The sequence below is a fragment of the Emys orbicularis genome, chromosome 22, assembly GCF_028017835.1.
Source record: "Emys orbicularis isolate rEmyOrb1 chromosome 22, rEmyOrb1.hap1, whole genome shotgun sequence".
Taxonomy (NCBI): Eukaryota; Metazoa; Chordata; order Testudines; family Emydidae; genus Emys; species Emys orbicularis.
In genome coordinates, this window is record NC_088704.1 from 16,266,588 (window position 1) to 16,289,990 (window position 23,403).

General features: G+C 49.1%; 1 protein-coding gene across 1 annotated transcript; it reads left to right on the top strand.

Moving 5' to 3' along the window:
- Positions 1–527: 527 nt before the first annotated feature.
- Positions 528–9,639, top strand: TAS1R3 (taste 1 receptor member 3). Its single transcript, XM_065421142.1, has 6 exons — positions 528–706; positions 2,859–3,159; positions 4,821–5,600; positions 7,125–7,328; positions 7,620–7,740; positions 8,729–9,639. The coding sequence occupies exons 1-6, from the start codon at positions 528–530 to the stop codon at positions 9,637–9,639; spliced, it is 2,496 nt and encodes an 831-aa protein (XP_065277214.1).
- Positions 9,640–23,403: the final 13,764 nt, after the last annotated feature.

Consider the following 23,403-nt stretch of genomic DNA (forward strand, 5'->3'; position numbering starts at 1 on the left):
TGGGGCAGGTGATCTGCAGTAATCAAGAGCGGTTGTTGATACAAGGTGACACCCAAATCCAGGTGTCAGGGAAATTTGCAAACAGGAGACGGTTTTTGCAAATTTCACTCCGTGAAAGAGGTCATGTAAAGCAACTTCAGTCAAATTGGATCGTCTCCAAGGCCTGGGACAGGATCTTGCACACCTCCCTCAAGCAAACGCGAACTCTTCCTACTGAAGTCAATGAGACTCCATGCCTGAATGCACGCCACTCATTGAGCGAAGGGAGCCAGGATCCAGCCCCCGGTTTGCAGAAGAGCCCCCACATAGGTCACTGCTGTAAATTTGACTACTGAGGACCAAACACAGAGTTATTTATTTAATGAATTTTGCTAACCAAATTCACCCGCGTCATTCTCACCTCTTTTAATTCTATTTGACAAGACTTGTTTGGGACCTGCCACTGCAAGATTCCCTCTCTTTCCCCTCCAGCTCCCTGTGGCCTTTTTAAATTTCCTGGGAAGCATTAGCTCTGAAACAGCAAAGCCATGGCTAGAGTCCTGCTGCTGTACCTCAGTTTGGGCTGCTCCGCGGCCCATGGACGCACGTGCATGTCGGCTCAGTTTAAAAAGCCGGGTGATTATATCCTGGGAGGCTTATTCCCTTTTGGAATGAATACCATGAACCTGAGCGAGCGACTGGAGCCCAGCGTCGTCGTATGTAAAAGGTAAGAAGGGATCTGTCAAGGATATCATCCTAATTGGCATAGAGTGACTTTGGTCACCCCGGGGGGGCGGGGGGGGGAAGAGGGGGAAAGGGCTTTTATGTAGCAAACAATCCGATGTCTTAGTCACATAGAAGGACGTTCGAGGCGAGTTAGGAAGAAAGAGCGCTATGGTACCGGGCGTGATGGGGCGCTGAGGGCATTGCCATGGCAATGGCAGGTGCTGGAATGGGAAATCTTCGGCACGCTCCTGCTGATGTTATTCACTCCAGCATCAGATGCCACCACCTCCCTCCACACAGATTTTGGTCAGAGGTTTTAATGGTGCCGGCCTGTTCGGTTGCTAACACTGAAAGGATTCTACTGTGTCTGCCATGATGGTTTCAATATGTTGTGGGTTTAGACAGAGCTGTAAGTGTGCCCTGGACTCTGACAGATCATGACGGTTTCTTATTGCATTTGTAACCCGCTGGGAAGCTCACCATGCCTACTGGGGGAAGATGCTTACAAACAAGGATAATAAGATCCCAGATAGGCGACGAGCACCCTCCACTCTCACCAAATTCAGCCCGAGCTGAGGATGTTCAGCACCTTGCATGATTGGGCCCTATGCACTTACACGTTCCCCTCCCTGCTCAGCAAAGCATTTAAGTACCTAGACTTTAAGGCCAGAAGGGACCATGGTAATATTTCGTCTGACCTCTGCACGCTGCAGGTGATAAAACCTCACTCCCCCACTCCTGTAATAGACCCCTACCCTCTGGCTGAGTTACTGACGTCCTCAAATCAGGGTTTGAAGACATCAAGTTACAGAGAATTCACCGTTTACGCTACTTTAAACCTGCAAGTGACCCGTGCCCCACGCTGCAGAGGAAGGCGAAAAACCACCAGGGTTTCTGCCAATCTGACCTGGGGGGAAATTCCTTTCCAACCCCAAATATGGCACTCAGTTAGACCCTGAGCACGTGGGCAGGACCCACCAAGCAGACACCTTAACTCTAAGTGCAGGCATTCAAATCAATGGGAGTTAAGAACATGCTTGCGTGCTTTGCTGAGTCAGAGCCTACATGAAGAAAGGTAGAGCTGAAAAGTGAGGAAATTCTTCCTCGGCCAGTACCTGCTGTGTTAAAGCCTCAGAACACAGACGCAATCCAGACTTTTGTGAAACGGGTGAAATTTGAATAAGGGACCACAAACCCTGGTGACACTTGAATTTGGAGAAGATTCCACAAGCAGAGATACAAGCCGGCCTGGGCGCAGTTCATTGCTTCAGGCTTTGGGGTATAAACTGGCCATTCTGGATTACTTTTTGCTTTGAGTCAACTCCCAGGAAAAGCCAGCCTCAGAGGAAGCCAACCTCACATGGATCAAACATGGGGGGGAACGCCATACACCAACTCCAGAGAGCAATCAGCCACATTTCACAGTGTACAGTCATACAATAGTCATTACTCTGTAGCTGAATGCTGTAGGCAGGTCTCAGCACACTAGCTCTTACCTGTGGACTTGTGATTGATATGTCTTTGTCAGATTCACCAAATTAGTCACATTTACAGGGACGATATAGGCTGCCAGCAACCCCAGACCACAATGGCAATATGTATACACTCTTCCATTTGCAAGGAGTGGAAAATAGACCCTTGTGTCCCATCCACTGTCTGACCGCTGTAAAGGACAGAACTGAAGTCAACAGCACACTCCACACACAATGGTCTAGTGGTTAACTCGTAGGGAGTCAAGGGCACTGGGTTCGAATCCCATCTCTGCCACAGACCTCCTGTGTGATGCAGGATGAATCAATTCCCCGCTCTGTACTTCAGTTTTCTCACCTGTGAAATGCAGATAATATATTTACCTACCACCCAAGGGGGCTGCAAAGCTGAATTCATTAGTGCTTGGAGATCTTCAGGCAGAAGGTGCAAAGTCTTACAACGGTCCTGGTTACAGTCAAGCTCTGCTGATAGTTAAGACATCTCCTGTAGAACCTGGATTTGCTAGAGGCAGGCTCAGCTATACCTTTCTGCACATCTGTGCTAACGCACGGCTGCCGAGAGCTCAAAGAGCATAGAATAAATTCATCCCTAATGCAACGGCACCGATCAGTCTGGCTTCATGTAGTTCTAGGTCTCTGCTTTGCTGTTTCCCCTACCTGCAGGTTATATGCTTCTGGCCTGATCTGGGCTCTAGGGATGAAGTTTGCCATCGATGAAATCAACAACTCCACTTCCCTCCTCCCGGGAATAAAACTGGGCTATGAAATCTACGACACCTGCTTAGAGCCAGTGGTGGTCATACAGCCTAGCTTGTTATTCCTGACGAGGGAGGGCAGCACTGGGATCAGAGTCCTGTGCAGTTACACCGACTACCAGACCCGAGTAACAGCTGTGATTGGGCCTTATGTGTCAGACCTCGCTCTGATTACAGCCAAGCTCTTCGGCTTCTTTCTAATCCCGCAGGTAAGTCTTTGGAGAATCACAGCTTTTGCATTATAGGGGTTTGGACCAATGAGCGTGAGAGGAAGAATTGTCTAGTGGTTAGAGCATTAGCCTGGGCCTTGGGAGACCACAGACATCGGTGAGTTACTTCGTCTCTCTGTCCCGTATCTGTAAAATGGGGCCTACCTCTCAGGGGCGTGTGGATAAATGCACTGATGACTGTGGGGCTCAGACACTGCGCTGATGGAGGGCTATTGAAGTAAGACAGAGGGTTGTGTGTTTCCTGATCACCCGCGAGCTCCCTGGCCGGTGCCAGCACATAGCTCTGGAGACTGAAGCCGCCTCGCTGTACAAGTTGCTGCTGTTGATCTAATAGGTCTAAACGCTTCTCCCTGGGTAGCGTTTGGGCCTCAGCCTGGGAGGTGCTGAGCACTCTAGATTCCTATCAGTGGAATCAAGGGGGCTCGGCCCCAGGCCCTCTGCCTACAGAGGGCAGCTCAGTTTCTTGATAACAGATCCCCTTTAAACAGGCGGCCGAGTGAAAATGCAGAGTGAGGAAATGACCAGCAGAGGCTGTTTATATACCGGGGAAAGACACTGATTTTCATCCTTATGCCTGCAGTCCCCCCAGTCACTCAACTTCCTTCCTTCTTATGCCTTTACCGTGAACCTGTCTTTTAGGCACCCAGCGCTATCCGATGTAATGGGACTGGGAGACAGGCTGGAGTTGGTGGTTCTGGCTCTGCGTGTTCTCCCGGACTAGCTTTGCTCTCACAGGGTACATCTACACTGGAGCTGGAGATGTAATTTCCAGCGTGGGCGGACGTAGGCACACTAGCACACTATAGGGGAGGGATAGCTCAGTGGTTTGAGCATTGGCCTGCTAAACCCAGGGTTGTGAGTTCAATCCTTGAGGGGGCCGCTTAGGGATCTGGGGCACGGGGCTGGATTTGATGACCTTTCAGGGTCCCTTCCAGTTCTATGAGATAATTAATATATGGAGATATACCTATTATTATGGGGGGAGGGATAGCTCAGTGGTTTGAGCATTGGCCTGCTAAACCCAGGGTTGTGAGTTCAATCCTTGAGGGGGCCACTTAGGGATCTGGGGCAAAATCAGTACTTGGTCCTGCTAGTGAAGGCAGGGGGCTGGACTTGATGACCTTTCAAGGTCCCTTCCAGTTCTAGGAGATAGGATATCTCCATTAATTTAAATTTAAATTTAGCTCTGTAAAGCTAGAGAACTATAAACAGCAGCGCAGGTGGCAGGATGGCTGGCCTCCCCAAGTACAATCCCATCCGACATCCTAGGTGTGTATTCAAGGTGGACAGCCCAGCCCTCAGCCTGCGCCTCCATGTCTACACTGCTGTTTTTAGCAAGTTAGACCAATCAGAGCTAGCACGGGTCTGTCTGCCCAAGATGGAAATTACACCTCCAGTCCAGACAAGGTGGGTGAGGTCATATCTTTGATTGGACCAACTTCTGTTGGTGAAAGAGACAAGCTGAGCTCTCTGTGGCTTGAAAGTTTCTCTCTCACCAGCAGAAGTTGGTCCAATAAAAGATATTACCTCCCCCACCTTCTCTCTCTAATATCCTGGGACTGATGTGGCTACAACCACACTGCATACCTCCAGTCCAGTCCAGACGTATCCAGATACACGGGTCTCTCCCCCATTTCCAGGTCAGCTACGGAGCCAGCAGTGAGAAACTCAGCCAAGAGGAGTATTACCCGTCCTTTTTCCGGACCGTTCCCAGTGATAAGAGCCAGTCGAAAGCCCTGGTGCAGCTGCTCGACACGTTTGAATGGAACTGGATTGCAGCCATCGGGAGCGAAAACGAATATGGCCGTGAAGGCCTAGGCACCTTCTCCAGCTTGGCCACAGCCCAGGGCATCTGCATAGCCTATGAGGCATTGATTCCTGCTGACCCATCGGTCCCACAAGATCACAAGACACTGGAGAAAATAATCAAGTACATCAATGAGACCCAGGTGAATGTAATTGTCCTCTTCTCCGTGGACAGGCCAGTGAAGGCCCTGCTGGAACAGTGGATCAGTCATGGCTTCAGCCAGAAGGTCTGGATTGCCACTGAAGCCTGGGTGATGTCTGACATAGTCACCTCCATCCCTAACATCCAGACCATTGGGACCGTCATCGGCTTTACCATCAAGGGAGGCATTGTACCTGGCTTTCAAGACTACGTTACTGACCTCTTCGCATCCGTCCAGCAGGAGAGTTTCTGCCGGGCTTCCTGGGAGTACAGCCGCGATGCCGACTCCGCTGTGCTGGGCCCGCAGTGCAGCCAATGCGACAACGTCTCCCTGCACGACGTCGCTCACTTGCTAGAGAACCAGCAGACCTACGCGGTGTACGTCGCGGTCTACAGCGTGGCCCACACGCTGCACCAGGCGCTGGGGTGCACGGAGGAAGGGTGCCCAAAAGCGACGGTCAAGTCCTGGCAGGTGAGTGAGGGCCGGAGTCTCAGCAGCAGCTTTTCCACTCCCACCCGTCTGTCCCGCTGCCCAGCTGTCTCCCATCAGTCCTTTTCCACATGCTAAGATTAATCCTCCTCGCTGTCTCCCAACACGAGCCCGTCACCGGAGCCACACTGACCAACTCCTTCACTCAGGCATAGGGTCATCATGCCATTGGCTCATCAGGTCCAGTTTCCTGCCTCCAGCAATGGCCAAAATGTGGTCTAGTGGTCTGGGAGTCAGGAGACCCGGATTCTATTCCTGACTCTGTCATGGACCTTCTGGGTGACTTCCAGGCAAGTTACTTGCCCTCTGTGTGCCCCCGATTCCGCAGCTGTAAAACCGCGATAGCAATACTTTGAGATCTACAAATGAACAGCTCTGTGTACGAACCACGTATTTATTAACACAACCCCACACTGCAATAAAGGGCCGTTAAACATGCAGCAGGTCACCAAGTCAGTTCCACACCATGGATAATGCTTGGTCAATGCTTTAAAAAAAAAGGGGAGATTCCTTCCTGAGCCCGGCAGTTACCAGCTGATGTCCAGAAGCCTAAGAGCGGATGGCTGCTATCTTAGCCTGCATGGGTGACAAGTGATGTCAATCAGAAAATGAGACATTCATACCCAGCCCACTGCCACACTCAGAGTGGGTCTGTCTCCCCTGCAATGTAAACCCAGGATTAGTAGAACTTGCGCCAGCAGACCCTGGGGTTGTGTGTCTACACTCATTCGTAACCCCAGGTAGGAATCCTTGAACCTGGGCTCCAGCATCTACACTGCATTATGCAGGCCTGAGGCCAACCTGCCGCATCCTAGACTTCCTAGTGCCCTCCCACAACGTGGCCTGCTCTAGCCCTTTGTTCGTGAGGCAGCATGGGAAACTGTGACTGTCCACCAAACTTGACCGTCCAGAGGACAAAGAAAGTCGGCCCATGGGAAAGTGGGATACTTTTGGCAGCCTTCCAGGGCATGAGTCACATGGGCCTGTGTCTATATTGCAAAGCAATAGAGCTTGAACCCTGGGTCCTGGCTCCATCCTCATGGAGCTCTGGGACCTTGGAGCTGAGTCCTGGGTTAGTGTGATCTGTGTGTAGATGGAAGGGGGGGTTAGCCTTGAGTCAGAGTTTGAACCCTGGGCTCACATTGCAGTGTAGACACACCCTGTACACCGCAGTCATGGGGTGTGGTTGCAGCTTGAGCAGCCATACCCAAGTTAGCTTTAACTGATGGAACTTGAGTCCCACAGCAGCAAGCTTCAGCATGGGTGGTACAAACCCACCCCAAACCCTGGGCAATTACTTGTGGGGTTAGCCTGGGCTGAAGCTCTTGCGGCCGCAGCTTTACTGAGCTAGCTAGATTAACGCTAGCTCTGCTACGTCAGGCCGGGCCGCAATCACCCCCAGCGATCGCAGTCCAGACGCACCCGATATTGGAGAGCGTTCGGCAAAAAGTCTCTCCGCCTCCCACCGCCCACTGCTGATCGCGCATTCTCCCCTTTTCTCTGCAGCTGCTGGACATCATGAAAGAGCTTCAGTTCACCCTTGATAACCAATCATTCCAGATGGACCAGTTCCATAGCACCAACCAGGGCTACGACGTCATGTTCTGGAGCTGGCAGAAAAACAGCCTCCGGTATATACCCGTCGGAGACTACCGGGAGTCCTTACGCATCGACACGGCCCAGATTCAGTTTCACACCATGGATAGCCAGGTAAAGAGTGAGGGTAGAGGCGCTGCTAAATCACAACACCGCGGTAACAAAGCTGCACCTACCTACCCACCCAGATTGCTTGCTGTGGCCACTCAGGACTTTATGGCTACAGCAGTTCTTCCTGCTCACAAATAGACCCCAGCTGTGTGAATCCTCCTTAGCAGTATAGGGACTCAGACACAGAGCTCTGGTCCTATCCAATAAGGGGCAGTGGTGCCCATACTCAGCCCGTGTGTTACAGTGTCGTCAAATATCTGCTGCTGAATGTCTGTGGCTTTGTTCATCTTCCAGAAGCCCGTATCCACGTGTTTTCGGCGGTGTGAACTGGGGCAGATTAAGAGAGTGAAGGGATTCCACCTCTGCTGTTATGACTGTATCGACTGTGAAGAAAACACCTACCAGAGCACCAAAGGTGAGGCTTGGGAAAAGCAACTGTCTGAATAACCCCTCTCTCAGCTGGCCACTGACTTTAGGGCCACACAACTTCCTAGAGCCTCTAAGGAAAATTGGTGTCCAATTCTGTGCTGTTCCTCTGAGAGGCCTGGTGCACAAAATGCAGACCATGGGGAGGAGGGACAAAGGTGACTTGAAGCCATCTTTGCCTGGCCTGATCCTGGGCCAGTGCTGCTCCCACCATAAGTTAGAGCAGCCCCGGGGTTGCTCCAATTTACAGCAGCCTCCAAAGGGCCGAGTCGCAGCTCCAGGTTTCTGTAGTGGCATGTGCTGCAGACATGTGCTCCTGCCCTTGGCCTGCTCCTAATGTACCCCCTACAGTTGTGAATAGACCAGGGTTGGTTATGCCAGCCCCATGGTGGGGGCATTTCCCTCCAGTGCCTTGTGACACCTTTGCAACCCCTGTACACAGCTCGAGTGGCATGGGGAAGTGGGGGTGGGGTGGGTGAGCATCTTTCACTCGCCTATTGGTCTGCCCCTGCTACTGGCCAGTGCAGGATTGTTCCCTATGATCTATTCTCCAGTGCTTTGTCCAGCATCCTTCTGAAGAGCTCAGGTGACAGCCAATGCGGGGCCAAAGCAGCGGGAGTGAGCCCATGGGATTTTTTTTAGTTTTGTGACAAGGTGAAAATGATCATTGTGACACAACCGAAGGGTCTTTTGGAAGCAGGGCTCCTGCCTGGGGAAGGGAGCAGAAGCAAAAAATACAGGGCTCGTTTGGGGGCAGACAGGGGAGGAGATTGGCTCTGGGGACCCTGAAGATGCTTGCATATTTCTGGGGATGGCACTTTGAAACTGGGGCTTGTAGGAACCGCATCGGCTGTTCAGTTCACCCGTGCCGGTGACCCGTCATCACGAGCTGCCTGTGGCAGGGTCATTGCAGCCCAGAGCGACGGCGTGCAAAGCCGGGCCCAGCCTCACGTCCCCTCCTCATTGCTGGTTTGCAGAGGACTTGTTTTGCACTGACTGTCCAGAGCATCAGTGGTCACCTATTCGAAGCGCCAAGTGTTACGACCGCAGCGAGAGGTACCTCTTCTGGGACGAGCCGCTCATCATCAGCTTGCTGGTCCTGATGCTCTTCGCCATGGTGCTGACCTGCCTGTCAGCAGTGCTCTTCCTGAAGAACCTCAACACGCCCCTGGTGCAGGCGTCCGGGGGCGCCAGGAGCATCTTTGCCCTGCTCTGCCTCTTGCTGATGTGCCTCAGCTTGTGCCTCCACATAGGGAAGCCCAGCACAGCCGGTTGTATGGTCCAGCAGCCCCTCTACACCCTGTGCCTCAGCGCTTGCTTCTCCACCTTCTTAGTCAAGTCGCTGGAGATCGTCTTGCTGACGGAGTTCACAAGCTGTCCCAAAAGCTTCCTGCTCTGGGTGACCCAGAAGAGGGCCTGGCTCGTTGTCGCCGTCGTCTGCCTGGTTGAGAGCATGCTCTGTTTTTGGTACATCTACTCGGTTCCAGCCCTCCCGGCGAGGGATTACAAGCTGCTGCACTCCCAGGTTCTGATCCGTTGTAGGATTCAGTCCTGGTTCGCCTTCATTCTGATCCACGGCTACACCGGCGGCCTGGCATTCATCTGTTTCCTCTGCACTTTCATGGTGCAGACCCCTGCCAAGAAGTACAACATTGCCCGGGGGATAACGTTCAGCATGCTGTCCTACTTTATTACTTGGATCGCTTTCGTGGCCACCTATAGCACGGTGCAGGCCACGCAGCAGCCCGCTGCACAGATCTGTGGCGGGCTGCTGTGCGCGCTGGGGCTCCTGGCCTCCTACTACCTCCCAAAATGTTACATCCTCTTGTTTAAGCCCGAGTGGAACACCGTGGCTTATTTCCAGTTACACCAAGGAGGGGCCTCATGAGAAGGATTCCCGCTAACCAGGCTGCTGTGAAATAGAAGCGGGGAGGGCTTTAAATATTAGCGAGGGTGGTTTGGTTTGTAATGAATCCATGAGCTGCAGTCCAAAGACACAATTACTGTATAAAATACACACACAGCCCTACCTGGTAGACTGAAGACTAGAACCTTTCCAGCTCAAAAAAATATATATCTATCATAGGGTTCTGATGCTTGAACTAAAGGACTATGCCCCAGGCAACAATAGTAGTAGGTCCCATATCCTCTTGGACCAATAAGCAGAGAGAGTCATTGCTCCGTCAGTCACCCCCATAAAGCCAGCAACGTTACAGGTTCCATTTAACAAGCGTCCTAAGGTTCGGCTGCTTCTCTGCAGCATCTGTTCCTGTCGGATCTGCACAGCTGAGCTGGGAACCTCACCAGACCCAGCGCCCTCAAAAGATTTCCAGGATTTCCCGCTTCTAGTCAGGGCAGAAATAAAAGCCAACCTGCTTCTCCCGTGCTATTTGTGTACATCCATTTCCGGTCCTGACCAGAGTACGGAAATGCAGGAGGGGCACAGAAAGAAGGGACAGCATGGGGTGGGGGAGGAGAGGACTTGCTCTCATGGAAGAAGCAGATGCTTAGCACCCCTCCAGTTTCAACTGGGTGCGTTTCCGATTCCAACTCGACGGTAGGGGGAAAAAATAGTTACGGCCCAGGAATTGCCGAGTACATATCTACAGATCCTTTATTACTGCTCTCCAAATATGCACCACAGGCAGCATGGATGGGGGAGAGAGAACCCACTGAAATGCCTCTGCATTGCTGCTAGGGTGATAACCAAGTCGAATCGTATTCAAGGATCAGTTCCTCCAATCCCAGCAACTAGTTTAAAGGCTGGAGTTTGCTTCTGGCTTCCATCCTCCTGGGTGCTTCTTGGTATATGTTTGCTCTGTTCCTAGCACACAAGCATGCTTTGCAACACACGGGGTTTGTAACTCCAGGCTAGCGTAACAGGACTGCATGTATTTCTACACATTTTGTGTCTATTAAAAAGGAATAAAACCAAGACATTCCGCAGCCTTGGATTTACTTTGTAGAAGTTACAGTGAACGAAATCATTTCACCATCTAAATCAGCGGCAGGCCAAAGTGGCCACCAAAACCCACAGAGACTCTGGATCCATCTCAGACCAATATAGAATATTGCATGCTGGGATCTGTCATTTCTTTGTGCTGCTCTTTTGCCTTAAAGAGGAGGGTGGCGCCAATCTGCTCGAAGTTAGCTGTGACCCTCAGGTTCCTGGAAAATAGCAAACGTGGCCTTGGGTTGGGGCAATTTTTGCATGCCCTTGATTTCACCTTGAGGAATACATAGAAGGAGGGCGAGGACATGGGAGGGGAAAGATACGGGAGAAGAGAACAAGAGTAGGTCAGACCTGAAATGGGCGGAAAGGGAGGAATTGGAACAAGAGAGTATAATTTTTCTCCTCATAACTGATATAAATTAATGCTGGAATCCCACCTGAGCATTCTGGTGACAAGCTTTCCTCTTACCATTTATACCTTCCCCAGGATCCTTCAGTATACAGGCAAGAGTGTGCTATTCCTTATTTATATCTATATCTACCACTGCATACATTTGTACTGAGACTTGTAGAGACCACATTTAGATCAAGTATAAGGGGGAAATATCTGGCCCAATACAAGGGACATATTAATCATCTAAATTGGCTTTAGTTCATTTTTCGCCAAGCTGCCTTTGCAAAGAACATGGAAATAAATCTCGCCCTCCCGAGTCAGAGCAAAATGCTCCCACAGCCTATGCAAACATGCAAAGGATCGGCCAAGAGACCCACTCCTCACCCAGTGGGACCGTTTGCATTGGGATAAAATAGCAACATCCTTGTTGCAAATTATGAACGACATGTAAAAAACCCCCTCACCTGTTCATGAAACAGGCTCAGGAAATGTCAGATCAAGTCAGAGCAGTGGTTTGTCTAATTCAGCAACCTGCCACCAACAGTGACGAATAGCAGCTCTTTTCAGAGGAAGGGGTAGGAAACCCTACAACCGGCAATTATGGAATAACTAGCTCATAGAAGTTCCTTCAGAGCTGGTTAATGCTCTGAAACCTGAGGGTTTACATCTCCTCCATTTAAAAAAACCCCTATCTAATGTAAATGGATGTTTTCATTGTCCATATAGTTGTCCAAATATTTTTGAAACCCTACCAACCTCTTGGCATATTTCATTGCAATGAGTTCCACAGGCCAATTATTGCATTGTGGTTTGTCAGCCTACTACAAGCATCAGTCCAGGCTCCTTCAATTTGGCCCATTTCTTAGGGGCTACATCCAAACCCTAAAGATATGATTTTTTCGTACATCTGTGTTAATTGAATTAGATAGGAGTAAACAGAAATAGTAGGAATGTCTACTGCCACTTTCAAGCTCTATACATAGCTACAAACATTCAGACCCTAGAACTGATCTTTCTGCCAACTGCCTTTTTGGTTCATTTCTAATATATGGATTGCTCCAGAAGCATCTGCTGCCTGTGCAAAGCATTCCACACCTCATTCACACTCTGCGTAGAGAGAGACATGCTCCGTGGAGGAGGAGGGGAGGCACAGAGAAAGCGTGCAAACTATTTATTGCAAAAGTTACAAAATTCAAGAGAGGGAAAGGTTTGATCCCATAGGAAACAAAAGCATTAAAATCAACACCCCTCTCCGAACTGCTAAATACACCCGAAACAAAGATGGGACATTTATTCTTCGGTTACCTCTCAGCTGCTTCTGATACGTCACTGAATATTTTCTTAATGAGAGATAGAACTCTATTATAGAATACGCCTCTTTCTAATCCTAAAGCCCGCTAGAAAGGACAACTTACCACGACTTCAGTAGGCTCTGGATTGGGTGAATCAGGGTTTTTATGACTGCAGGTGGTCAGGATCTCAGGGATACATCTCACCTGACCGATGGATGTACCTGTAGTGCAGCAGCAGCAGCGGGTAACACCATGCTGAGGCATCAATTCAGCATTGTTTCACAGGGAAAAGTGCCTCCTATTGAATTAACATCACTTCCATCTTGGGCTTTCGTTGCTATCCTTCCCCCAACCCTGGTTAGCTCAGGAGATCCCAGCCCGACGTGGCACTGCTGCCCACAGACATGCCAAAGCTTGCTCATCAAAGGCAAGAAAGAGGCGGAAGCTTCCTGCCACTCAGTGGCTACTTCTGTTTGGATTAGAGGGGGAGCTGCCTTAGGGCAATTTGCATTCAGGCTACAGGGCTACAAAACCACTGTAATTATGGGCCTCAGCCAAAGCCCACTGCAGTTCCATTGACATTCCTGGGAAAAGACTCTCAGCTTCTCTTCGTCTCAGTGCAGCATGGAGAATAGTCACTTTGGGCCAGATTTACAAAAGCCTAAAGATGCAGATACGTGTCTAGACGGATTCACAAATAGAACCTAACCGGATTAGGTGCCTAACTCCCATTGCGAATCTATGGGAGTTAAGACACTTGCAAATCTCACTAGGCCCCTCCCTGCATCCTGAGGTACCTACATACCTGTGGAAATCTGGCCCTTTGTTGTTAAATCTAAATTAACACGTCTCAATTCATTCCCCTCCCCCGAGCAGCAGCATCTTGACATGGTTGGATGTCACCGCATCCCATTCTGCGGAAGGCTAGTCGCTTTCAGGAGGCAAAGCCTATGGGAAGATCTCAGATCTTTCAAATCCTGTTCAGACGGCACAGCCAGGTTACCGCCTTGGCCCCTGGGGAGCAGCTTCTTTTGTCCCGTTCAGAGCAGGAGGAGAGGAATGAGCGTGAGAGTGGCAGGTAGAAGGGAAGAGGCAAAGGAAGGCTAGAATCCCAGGAGTGAAAAAGGGCAGATGTGTGAATCTGAAGGGAAGAAGAGGGGTAAGTCTGCAGGATAAGTATCATTATGGTGCAAAGCTGGTGCTGAAATACCACGGTGTCAAGTACCAATACAAGAACGTTTAGACAGATCTTCTGAATTGAAAGGGGTTTATAGTATTAGGATGATCTAGAATACGAGGATCTGTTCCATGCCGTGTAGGCAAAATGCACGTATGGTTATTCAAAGCCAGGTAGGTGATTTAAGATTATTTTAATCTTGTATATCCCTATACCTGCCCCCCTCAAACAACTCCCCACAGATCAGACTGTCTAGCTTTGAAATAATATGGCTCCATGATTTCCCCGCCCCCCCCACGCGCACACCAAGCAATACACATGCTATCAAATAATCCAGATTAAACAAGGCACTCTTTGTGATGAAGGATCTGACTCGTTCATGGTGCTATAAACCCCTACGTCCACGGGAAAGGCAATGGGAAGGGGAAAAAATGGGGGAAAAAATACCCTAAATGACTTTGAAAATTGCAGAAGCATCTGGGCACTCAATTCCCAGTAGTTTTAGGCATCACTGAAAGGCTCAGTCTGCACGCACAAAAACCAAAACAGCTGTACTGGGAACTTCCAGAGATATTGCTGGATTCAGCAGCAGCTCGTCTGTTCAGCAGCGATCAGGTAATGAGAGAAATGGTTCATAGTCAGCATCAGAACAGACGCTTTGGAACAGTTAAGGTCACGGGGCTTGATCCTAGTTCCCATTGGAGACAAGGGTGAAACTCCCACTGACGGCAATGGAGCAGGATGAAGCCGCTGAATTCGCCTGGAAGGGAAGCAAACCAACCAACCCAATGGAGACTAGCTTTGGCTGAGTGGCAATGGAATCAATGCAACCAAGCCAGCGGCCGCACTTAAAGCGCCGTGCCGGCCACTCCAGAAGCATTCATAGGTCTGTTTGCTTTTCCTGCCATCCATTGACTGGGGCATTTGTGCTCTGGGCAATGTAATTACTATTTGGTCTTTCAATCGAGTGACACGTTGGTTTTGTCGTGTTATAGATTAGATGGATAAAGGCTCAGGTTGGTTGCACAGCTCTCGAATCATATCCCAAAGGTTTGCCTCACTCTCGGCGGAGTAGAGGCTACTAAATTCTCCTCTCAATTGCAGCGTAGTCAGAAGTAGCACCCCTGAAGTCAGTGGGGTTATGTGGTTTAAAACTAGGGCAAGCGCGATTAGAATCAGACCCACTGCCCACTAGTGAGGTTTAAATTGTCTCTCTCTCACCCTGTATGAGAAATAAATGCATTATTGCTACAATGGAGGTCTCATAGCCCAAGCTGCAGAGGACAACGTGTGTCCAAGTTCGTTCTCTTCTCCCAACAGTGCAGGGAGATCCGTAGCCCTGCTCGCCCTTGGCGATGTGTTTGATCAGCACCTTGGATAGTTGCTGTTTCTTAGCTGTTGCCTGTGGTGAAAGGTAGGAACCATCGGGGCACTAAGGTGGGTGAAGACGGACGTTCTCTCACTGCGAGTGAGAGGAGTACATGGGTGTTATCACCTCCATTGTACAAAGGGGGACATGAGGCACTGAGAGGCCCATGGTCACACAGCAAGTTGATGGCAGAGCTGGGAACAGAACCTAGGATCTCCCTAGGCAAAAGGCTATGCTGCTTCCCATGAATATATTATTAAGTGTATACTACAGGGGTGGGCAAACTATGGCCCGTGGGCCACATCCGGCCCGCGAGACCGTCCTGCCCAGCCCCTGACCCAGGAAGCTAGCCCCCAGCCCTCCCCCGCTGTTCCCTCTCTCCCGCAGCCTCAGCTCACCCTGCCGCCGACGCAATGCTCTGGGCGGCCGGGCAGCGCAGCTGCAGAGCCGCGGCCTGACCCGGTGCTCTGGGCGGCACTCCAGGCATGGCGGTAAGAGGGCAGGGGAGTTCAGGGTGGTGGTCAGGGGGTGGGGGTGTGGATAGGGGTCGGGGCGGGGCACAGGGGGGTTGAATGGGGGCAGTCAGGAAGGAGAGGGAGGGTTGGATGGAGTGGTGGGGGGCAGTTGGGGAGGTGTCCGGGGGCGGTCAGGGGACAGGGAACGGGGGGGGTTGGATGGGGTACGAGTCCTGGGGGGGGGGCTGTCAGGGGGCGAGAAGCAGAGGGGGGCGGATAGGGGTCAGGGGCCGGGCTAAGCCTGGCTGTTTGGGGAGGCACAGCCTCCCCTAACCAGCCCTCTATTCAATTTTGGAAACCTGATGTGGCCCTCAAGCCAAAAAGTTTGCCTGCCCCTGGTCTACTATCTAGTGATAACCAGCAGGCCCTGGGTTTGCAGGTGTTTCAGTGGAAGCTCCATGTGTGGAGGCCTTGCAGGCTGAGGCTGATGATATTTATTCCATTGCATTAATGTCTATGAGCTCCAGGACCAGGACCTCACTGTGCTAGGTGCTGCACAGACAAAGAATAGAAAGACAGTCCTTGCCCCCAAAGAGCTTACAGTCTGAAAGCCACAGTTATAACTAAAAAGCTATGATCTCAGCATGGAGATTTTTAGTACATTTCACAGCAGAGGTGTGGGGGAAAAAAACCCGAAGTCATGGAAAGGCCACCAAACAACAACATGTTCTTTGCTATATCAACATATAAAAGTGGGGCTGCTGAAAGGTGAGGGGAACAGAAGGGGCTGGAGAAAGAGGCCACTCCACATTCACCTCGCAGCAGCAGACGCTGGGCCTGGCTCCCCGTTCCCGGTGTTGGGACCTGCTACAAGGGGTTGCAGTGTCACTCCGGTTCGGCCCATGGGCCCTTCCATCTACACGCTCAGTGACTCTCAGGAGAAAGCCCCATCACAGATAAAATATAGACAGTGTTTTGCTTGGAACATACACACACAGAGAATAGCACTCAGCCCCCAGAACTCCTCAAGTGCTCACAACCAAAGCATCCCAGGGGCTGGTCTACATTGTAAAGTTAGGTCGAGCCAGCTGCGTCACTCAGGGGTGTGAAAAATCCACCCCCCGAGTGACGTAGTTAAGCCAACCCCTAACACCATTCTTCCATACTTGGCTACCACCTCTCGGGGAGGGGGATTAACGACATCAAGGGAAGGACCCCTCCCACCACTACAGCGCTTCAACGGCGGAGCTGTAGCATTTCTGAACGTAGACATAGCCTGCCTTGCAAAACGAGCTGTTCTTTTCCCTGTGCTCTGCCCTAAGGAAGGCTCAGTTCAATGCCAATAAGTCACAGAAATGAACCACATTGTGTGCATTCCATTTCATTGCCTACTCAAAGTGCGTTGCTTGCTGTACCGAAAACAAAAGCAGTGCATTATTTCAGGGGGAAATCTCCTGGTTTCTCGTGCCCAAGTTTGTGGGTGGATTTATTTTTTTTAAGGAACATCAAAGCAGGATCCATCTTTACTGAAATTAGATCCTAGATTAAGAATAAAAATAAAATAAGTTTTTAATGGGGCCTTTGTGTAGCAAGAACAATCACAGTCTTTTTGGGGGGGCAACGGTAAAAAAAAGCATCATTTTATCACATTGTAACACACACAGATCCTGATTCCACACTCTCTTTTATATCAACGTTACACCCATGTAATTCCATTGACTTAATATGGATTTACGCCTTATTTACACCACTAGATCAATATTTGGCCCTCTGAAGCTACATTAAAATGCAACAGTTCGGTCTGAAGTGCCTCCCGTGAGTTCCCCTCGGAAGTACCCAAGGCAGAACTTTTTGAAAGCAAGAAGCTTTTTTTCCTGACATCTCCCTATTTTATTCCCCCCTCCCCCCTTCAAAGTTGGCCCAAAGCGTTTGGTCTTTACCTCCATTTTTATCAGTGCGGCTTTATCAGCCAGTCACTGAGCTGCATGAAAATTATCCCATCAATTGAATGCACATGAAGACTGGACATAAGCAGACACTAATCTGCGTGATAGGCTGAACATTAGAGAAACAGGCCTTTTGCAATGCATCCCATGCACAATTCTTCCTCTGCATTTAACTCCCTGCAGACTGAAGTTCTTTTGGAGGTGGGAACCTGTGCACGTGTGTGTATGGAAATCCATGCGAGTGGGATTTCTTGTGGAGTAAGGCGCTACTCAGCGCGAGCCAAGGTATCAAGATCTGGCTTTAAGTCCTCATTGCCAGAGACTGTACTCAAGGACGTACTGTCACATGTGAGATGACCCAAGTAGTGATTTCATGACCGCACAGCAGTTTATGTCATTTTCAATCAGCATTTTCAAAACAGGAAAGATACAGAGCCACATTCTTTGATGAGACTCTATTGAGGTCAGCCGAGATTAAACTGACCCCTTCTTTTTACAGCCAAGTGGAGTCACCTGTTCTGGGACCCAGGCTGGAGTCAATCGTCGAACTCCCTCTTAGACTGCTGAGTGAGTGCAGGCTGCACAGCCTAGATCTGCAAGGTTTGAGAAATACCGGGCCCAGTTCTCCTCTCACTTGCAGCTGAGCAGCTCTGGACTGCGCTCTAAATTGTGATTAGCATCCAGCGTTTAGCCAACTTCCCCTCAGCTTCCTCCAAGCCGACATGTAGGCTTTGAAAGATAGAAGAGCTGGGGAAGTTCTTCTGCACACAGCCCAAAGAAGGGGTCTCCAGTCCATATCTGCTACAGAGCAGTACTATCCATGATCGGCCCAAGGGGTGTTCAGGGGTCTTCTAGGGGCCCCTGATGACTGAGAGCAACCCCCCTTTCTGCTGGCTCTTGCCAGCCTAGGAGGGGGATTTGGTCCCCATCAAGCCCTAGGGAGAATCTCTGTGCCAGGCCCATTCAGGCTTTAGAGAGCAGATTTCTTTATGCTGTTTATCAAATGCATTTTGTTGGGGATTCCTCGTTAGACTCACCTGCAATCTGGGGTCCGGCAGGATCCTACTCTCCATCTCAGTGGGGCAGACGTGCAGAGTCCAGAACAAGTGAGTCTAGTCACAGGACCGTTAGTGGGTTCAAGCAGCTCCAGGGGACAGAGGAAGAGATTTCTTACTCGCTTCTTGGGTTTGCAGCTCAGACAGCTTGTTCCAACCTAGGCCCAGGACTCACAACACCCTGGTCCATACAGTGCAAAATATCACACCCTCTACATTAGACTTGTGCTCCCACAAGCTCTGCCTACTCCCTTTCCAAAGGCAGGCTCAGGGAGAGGGAGGAGATAGGCTCATTAATCTAGCCTCTCTTTTAAAGAGACAAGCATGCTTTCTGCACAAATGCATTGATGACAAGGTCAGGGCATGGTTGCGAGAAGCACTGAGCACTGCCAATAACTCCTGGGAACCTCTCCTTTCACTCATTATCCTGCATGGGGACAATCAGACCTCTGGATTCTATTCCCACCTCTTAGGCAACTCATTTAACTCTCTGTGTCTCGGTTCCCTCGACTCATACACCTTATCACAGGGGGGCTGGAACAATTTGTATAGTGGGGGTGCTGAGAGCCATTGAATCAAAATGTAAACCCTGCATATAATGGAAATCACTTCAAGCACCCCTACTTCCAGCACCTATGCCTTATCAGTATCTGAGCATCCGGAGAAATGACAATAGGCCATAGAACTCTGAATCCTAGTTCCCGGCTCTAACCCGCAGACCACACTTCCTCCTATTAACCGCACAGAATACTTACCTCTCTCAAGGGGGGAGCTGTCAGACATGCCTTGAGATCCCTGGAAGGCAAGTGCTAGAGAAGTGCAAAGTAACCTTATCAATAAAGGCAAGACACTGGGTGCAGTTGTCACATAAAATTAAAAGCTTTTTTAGTGTTTAAAATAGCATTTACACATAAGCAGCTATATATTAACTATACAGACACTTGGGTTTTAATACAATATCTACAAAAAAGAATTCAATTATGCAATAGACATTTAACAGGAACAGTGCAGTCCATGCTAGTAAAAGGTTACTCTCGGAGTAGAACCAATTCTAGAATAGGTGATAGTCTGGGTTTTCATTATTTAAAATCATTTAACGTTTTTCCCCCTCTACTGTACATAAATTCTTTACATGTATTTCTAATCACTGATTAGAATGATTTTTTTAAAGTCAATCTTATTACAATCCAGTTAAATGCAAAACAAAAACAATTACATCAACTCATCAGCTGTCAGTCTCAAGATGGGACTGTCAATTTGACAAAAAAACAACAAAAATATCAAAAGTCGGCGCCTGTGCATTGTTTGCCATCCAATATACCTTTGGATAAAGTGTCCAGGGACTATTACCTCTGAAAAGAAAATGTGTTAACAGGAGGTCAAAGACATCAGCATTGCCTTTAAGACGCTCATAAACCATTCACCAAAATCTTACTCTTTAGAGAGTTGGGTTAATACTGACATTCCAGTAGGAGGTGTCATCCCAAAGCCTTGGCACATATGTTATCTCTAAGCCACAAAACACACCTATTTGTCCTTATTAGTTGCTGTTGACAGGAATGAATAAATAATAGTGCAAGTCTAGCTGCAGAGCACAGGCAGATTTTGCTAATTCCCCCCTTTCCCTTCCTCCCACCCCCCGAATTCAAATACTATTTAAGGCTCCTGCTATGAGGCCAGCTTGTCATTTTAACCCATTCAGCATCACACCCTTTGTGTGCCTATTAACGGCAAGCCCATTACTTTTCATTGCAGTGGGAGGAGGACAGGTCAAGATACATTCTAGAGCCAGACCACTGCCACTCCCCGACCTTAAAAGGAGCAAACTAACCTGGGCTCTGCTAAGAAACTACATGCTCTTTAAGGGCCTGATCCTTCAACTATTCGCCACCTGGCGTAGCACTTACAACTGCCTTGTTGACGTCAAGGGCACGTCTCTCTGGAGGAAGCATCCATCTGGCAGTATATGCTTGCAAAATTAGGCCCCAAACACCCCCATGCTGCAAAGATAAACTTGGACATATTTAAAGGCATCAGCAGGATTTTGGAGGAGATCTCCCTCCATCCACTCACGAATAAGTGACAAACAGTCTACACCTGGTTCCCCACTCACTCAGCCTGGCATCTCCCTAGACTTCAGTGGAGTTACTGTACGTTCCTCCAGGGGAAGGGAGAGGGGAATCAAGCCCTATTGTATTAGATTGTAACCATGATGTATTGCACTATTCATAGAATGGGCACTTAGATTCTCCTCTGGCTCTTCAGGGAACAGAAGATGCTGTTCACGGTTTAATAAGCTGCCATCGCACACAGAGCAGTGCATGCTTTGCCTGAACTGGGAGCTTGATCTCAGCTTGAGCCAGTTTGGATAGAAGCAGGTTAATTTCTAACCCACAGTCAAAGCCAGATTTGGCAGCCTGCTTCCTTCAGCAGATGAGCACCTTCCCACCCCTACAATATGGACTGTGTCAGCCTGACTCCAGAGTCACCCATGCACACAGAAATACAGAACACAATCATTTCAACACAGCAGCAAAGGGCAACACGACACAGAGCAGTTTTTCTGCCAATAGCACTTACCACCACCACAACAAAAAGAAAAAAAAATACAGCAAGTGTGTAACTGCAACTCTTGAAAAGACGTACAAGGAAATAAAACACTTCAGCCTCCTTGGGTGAAAGCCCAGCCTGCACTCACTCCCCCTTCCGTATACCCTACTAGATTAACACTACAATCTTTTTCCCTGATCCCATAACTTTTGCTTTAAGATAAAGTGAGCCAGAAAAAAAAAAAGGGGGAAGAGAAATAAAAAAAACTGGTTTAAAAGCAGAACCACCAGAGATTGTCAGTAAAATCAGACTTTTTTTTTTTTTTTAAACAGTGCCTCCTTGAGATACAGCAAAAGTAAGGGATGATTTACCCTGATTTCTCTGATTGCTTTAAAGTTTGATTTAAAAAAAATGAATTTCTGAGGGTGATTAATATTTGTGTCATGCCTAGGTGAAAAATGAAAAGAATGTTGCTGAACAGCTGCAGGTTCTAAAAGGATCGTGCAATTTTATATTGGTCACCGGCAACGTTGCTACTTAGCCAGTATAGTTTGGGATTCCAGATGAATCGTAATGAAAGCTGTGCTTCCAGAAACACAGCTGGGCGATGCTAGCCAATGGGTGAGTTAGGCAAAAGGGATTTAGGAGCTTAAACGGGGAGTTGGTGTGTGGCAAGGTGGGGTGTAAAATCTACAGTGCTCCAGCACACTAACTGTCCGTGTGGATCCTGCCACTGTTCACTAATGTGCACTGGTGTAGTGAATGGCTGTTTCAAACAGCTGTATGTCGGTGTAATCTAAGGAACCTTGAGGGTACAGCAGTGGGATCCACATGGACCGTTGGTACGTGACACGCTGGAGTGCTGCAGCTTTACGCCCCTGCTTGCCATGCACTAACTCTTCATTTAGACACGTCCTAAGACCCACTGACTTGCAGGTTGCTCTGTGCCTAAGTCGCTTTTGAAAAGGAGCCCTACGATCCTAAGTCATTTCGCTACTTTTGCAAATTTTACCCTGTCTCTTTTTCTAATTCCACGAAGAAAAAGTAAAAGAGAAAGCTGTGGCAGCCACCCCAGGGTGCGTGACATGACAAGCAGACTGCTTGGGAAGTCAGTGCTGCAGCAGGATTACAAGGGAACATGAAATCCCAGCAGCATACAGCTATACACCTTCTCTTCTGCAAGGAATATAGCAGCAGGGACCGTCATATTGGGGAAAAAATCTTTTCTATACAGTGAAGTGTGATTTAAGCACCTATCCTCGAATTCATCAGGAAGAGCTGACTAATAAAGGTGGATTTCCAACACCATAGGACTGAAATCCTTGGAGATGCGTGACAGCGGATGCTTAAGAAAAAGCTGCCTGTTGGAAATGGGACCCTTAGCACAGGTTTCACTTGGTGTCAGGTAGAAAGATGAATCCATTTGAGCATTTCTGAGCTGTGCATAAAAGCATTTCCCTTACCACCTTTACTAACCTCTAGCCCTGTCGGCCTTCAGAACACGCCCACTTGGTAACATTGCAGGGCCAACCCCAGGATTCTGATTCACAGCAGAGGTGAAGCTGGGAAGGGTGATGCCAGGAAGATCTTATTCAGCAACCAAGAGGAAAAAGAGCGGCCACAATGACCAGCAAAGCCACTGATGTGGGCAGGAATAGGATGAACATCTCCTCTTTAAATTGGGAAAAGCTGCATCTATGCCTTGCATAACCAGATAGCGGTAACTGTCCCATTGCTGCAGGAACAACCTTTACAACAGCAATTAAGTGCATGTTATGACCAGACAAAAATGGACGTGCCTCGTCAGCAGGGGTGTCACAATTGTGATAGGATCATGTCAAAATGAAAGACAATTCTACTCCTTACTCAGCAGAGGAAAGAAGGGTTCTACATCGAATCAGATCTTTGCCTACTGCTGGGAATTTCGCGCTGTGCCTGCCCCTCTTACATACTGCCCACACACTTTCGGGCGTCAGGGCTGCTTGTATTGTTGTTTGCTATATACCAGATGTATGACAGGGAAATCAATCATAGTAGCCAGTGTTTCTGGTAAGACAGAGAGAGAGAAAAATAAAGGTGCTAATAATGCATCACTGGAAACTTAGAAGTCATATGAAATAATAGTCTTGAATCAGCCAAGAAGACACACTAATTGCACTGAAAGTAGGTGCCACAATTACCAAAGCTCGTTAGGCTGTGAATATACACCAGTCAACCACATTAAAAAACATGGGGAGAAAGGGGGGGGGGGAAAGAGGAGGAAAGAAAAGATGCCATTGATTTGCTGATATTTAAGAATCCCAGGTGATTTGTTTTTGTTTTTTGCAACACACGACTGAGATTCAGGAAGGTGTTACATGCAATACAGCCAAGCTTTCTTTCTTAAAGTGTTCGGCAATAACCCCCCACTCCCACCCCCAATCCCCAACATCAACGAAAACAAGCCCCTCCCGCCCCCCCC